The sequence below is a fragment of the Malania oleifera genome, chromosome 1 (assembly GCF_029873635.1).
Source record: "Malania oleifera isolate guangnan ecotype guangnan chromosome 1, ASM2987363v1, whole genome shotgun sequence".
Lineage (NCBI taxonomy): Eukaryota > Viridiplantae > Streptophyta > Magnoliopsida > Santalales > Ximeniaceae > Malania > Malania oleifera.
Window position 1 is genome coordinate 113,917,571 of NC_080417.1, and position 3,025 is coordinate 113,920,595.

The 3,025-nt window shown below is 41.9% G+C and overlaps 1 protein-coding gene across 1 annotated transcript; it reads right to left on the reverse strand.

The window, feature by feature from the left end:
• Positions 1-1,871: 1,871 nt before the first annotated feature.
• Positions 1,872-2,675, reverse strand: LOC131148289 (uncharacterized). Its single transcript, XM_058098010.1, has 2 exons — positions 2,074-2,675; positions 1,872-2,010 (listed from the first exon to the last, which is right to left on the reverse strand). The coding sequence occupies exons 1-2, from the start codon at positions 2,673-2,675 to the stop codon at positions 1,872-1,874; spliced, it is 741 nt and encodes a 246-aa protein (XP_057953993.1).
• Positions 2,676-3,025: the final 350 nt, after the last annotated feature.

A 3,025-nucleotide genomic window follows, 5' to 3' on the forward strand; every position in this document is an offset into this window, starting at 1 on the left:
AGTTCTTTTCATACACTTTAAGCCACCGAGAAGTGTAGACAATAATCTTTCCATGCTACATCAACACACACCCAAGTCCCTTCTAGGACGCATCACTATATATAGCAAACCCATCCTCTCCTGATGGTATAGATAACACTAGTGTTGTGATCAACTGTCGTTTTAACTCTTGGAAGCTCTGCTTACAATCATTTGTCCATTCAAACCTCACATTCTTTCTCATGAGTTGTGTCAGTGGACTAGATAACCTAGAGAAGCCATCCACAAAACACCGGTAATACCCTGCTAAAGCCACAAAGCTCCTAACCTCTGAATATTCACTAGTCTCACCTAACTCACTGCTGCTTCTATTTTTCTCGGTTCAAATGATATACCATCCCCGGAGATCACATGCTCGAGGAAAGTGACCTGTCTCAGCCAAAATTCACATTTCTTAAATTTTGCATATAATTTATTTTCTCTTAACACCTATAAGACCAGTCTCAGATGATTCTCATGCTCCTCAAAACTCTTCGAGTAGACCAGTATATCATCAATAAATACCACAACAAACTGGTCTAGGTACTGATGGAACACTCGATTCATTAGATCCATAAACACTACCGGTGCATTAGTCAATTCGAACAACATTACCAAGAAATTGTAGTGCCCATATCTAGTTCAAAAAGATGTTTTCGAAATGTCCTTTGATCTAACTTTCACCTGGCGGTACCCAGACCGAAGGTCAATCTTAGAATAGACCTGGGTCCCTTAGAGCTGATCAAATAAATCGTCAATTCTAGGAAGAGGATATTTATTCTTGACTGTCACTTTATTTATTTCTCTATAATTTATGCACATCCTCACAGTCCCATCTTTCTTCTTTACAAATAGTATTGGTGTTCCCCAGGGCAATACGCTAGGCCTGATAAACCCCTTGTTCAACAGATCTTGCAATTGGTCTTTCAATTCTTTTAGTTCAGCTGAAGCCATTCTATACGACGGTTTAGATATTGGTTCTGACCCTGGTAGAAGATCCATAATAAATTCAATCTCTCAATCTAGTGGTAAACCAGGAAATTCCTTTGGAAAGTCATCTGGAAATTCTATGACTACTAGAGTATCAGACTATTTCAGTTCTTCCCTCGGCAACTCCTTTATGTAAGCAATATACCTCAGGCAACCATCCTGAAGCAGTCTCCTCGCCTAAATAACTGACACCAACTGTGGTGAGACGTGCACATGTGAACCCATAAATATGAGTTCTTGCTCGCCTATGGGTCGAAAAATCACTTCTTTTCGATGACAATCTATGCTGGCATGATTAGCTGCCAGCCAGTCCATACCCAATATCACATCAAACCCCTACATGTCTACTACCACAAGATCGGCTAGTAGAACTTTCTCCTAAATGCCTACTGGAAAATTTTTAAGTACCCTCCTACATCTCATTACTGATCCAGTCAGCGTGGCTACTAAACAATTCAACATCTAACTGTTATACCTCAATCCCAGATAATAACTTAGCATACCTCGATGACATGAAAGAATGGGTGACACCTGTATTAAACAAAACAACAACTTTATAAGGTAAAATAGTAAGAATACCTGTCATGACGTCTCCGGCAGTCTCGGCGTCAATACATAAACACCCTCACCGGGGCTGCATTCCTCTGCTGGCCACCACCCCTGGGTGCCTAATTATGTCTCAAGATTTGTCTATGGGTTGGTGCTCTGTTCAGTGGCCAATGACACTCCCTTGCTACGTTTCTGGGTCTACCACAACTGTAACAAACATTGCTCCCCAACCGACATGCTCCCGTATGTCTCCTACCATAAATAGGACAAATAGGGTATGCCTGCTCGCCCTAGTACCCATGATCTCCTCTCTCCTATCTCTGAACTCTGCTATGTCTGTCCCCTCTCCAAGGGACTTGGTTGGACCCTGTCTGGAAATTCGGAGGTGTAGGCCTCTTTCTCTGACTCAGGGTTCCCGCATCCCTTGGGCTACTCTCCTCTGCTATTGTGGCCCTATCCACCAACTCAGAAAATTCCTGAATTTTTAAGATTGCCACCTGCCTGTAAATATCTTACCTCAAACTCCTCTCGAACATCCTTGCCTTTTTCACCTCATTTGGGATGATATAGGGGGCAAAGTGTGATAGCTCAACAAACTTCGCCGCATACTGTTGGACCGTGAGATTACCTTGGGTCAATTTCAAAAATTTCGCTACCTTAGCTTCTTTGACGGTGGTGAGAAAGTAACGATCAAAGAAAATTTCTTTAAATCTGCACAAGGTCATAACTACTGGTACCTGTCTCTGCTTCTCCAATAATCTACTAGTCGTCCACCATCTCTCGACCTCACCTGTCAATTTATAGGTAGCATAGAGAACTCTCTGTTCATCTGTACAGTGGAGCATCGTCAATATTTTCTCCATCTCCTGCATCCAGTTTTCGGCCACTGTAGGATCTGCTCCTCCTGAGAACGCCGAAGGATTCATTTTAGTAAACTTCTCAATGATATAGCCTTGGTTTTTCGATGGGTCTCCTTGCTCCCTAGAAGTTCGCACAATCTCAGTCATAACTTGCTGAGCCACACTACGCAAAACTACGTCTGAATCCCCACCACCTACACCAGAGGAGCCTGCCCCATCATCCCCATTGGCACGAACGCTACTCACTCTAGGGTCCATCCTGAAAAGGAAAATAAACATAATCTAAGGACCCTATCTATATAACATAACTAACATATTCATCTACTTGAAATCTCATATCACCAATTAATCTATCGTTCTTACTCTCAATTTAAGGTTTAGTCCGGCAATTGAGAAACACAGCCCAACAATAGTTTACTATGACTTTCCTGAAATCGTCACCCGAGGAAAAACACAGAAACTATTACGAAAATCCTACTTCCTAATCACGGAATAAAACCTTAAATACTCATCTTAATTTCCCCAAAATTGACTCACTAAATCCCTGATCCATTCCTATACTCGGGTATTGTTTCATTTGCACACTATAGTCTGCAAAACCTAGCAAC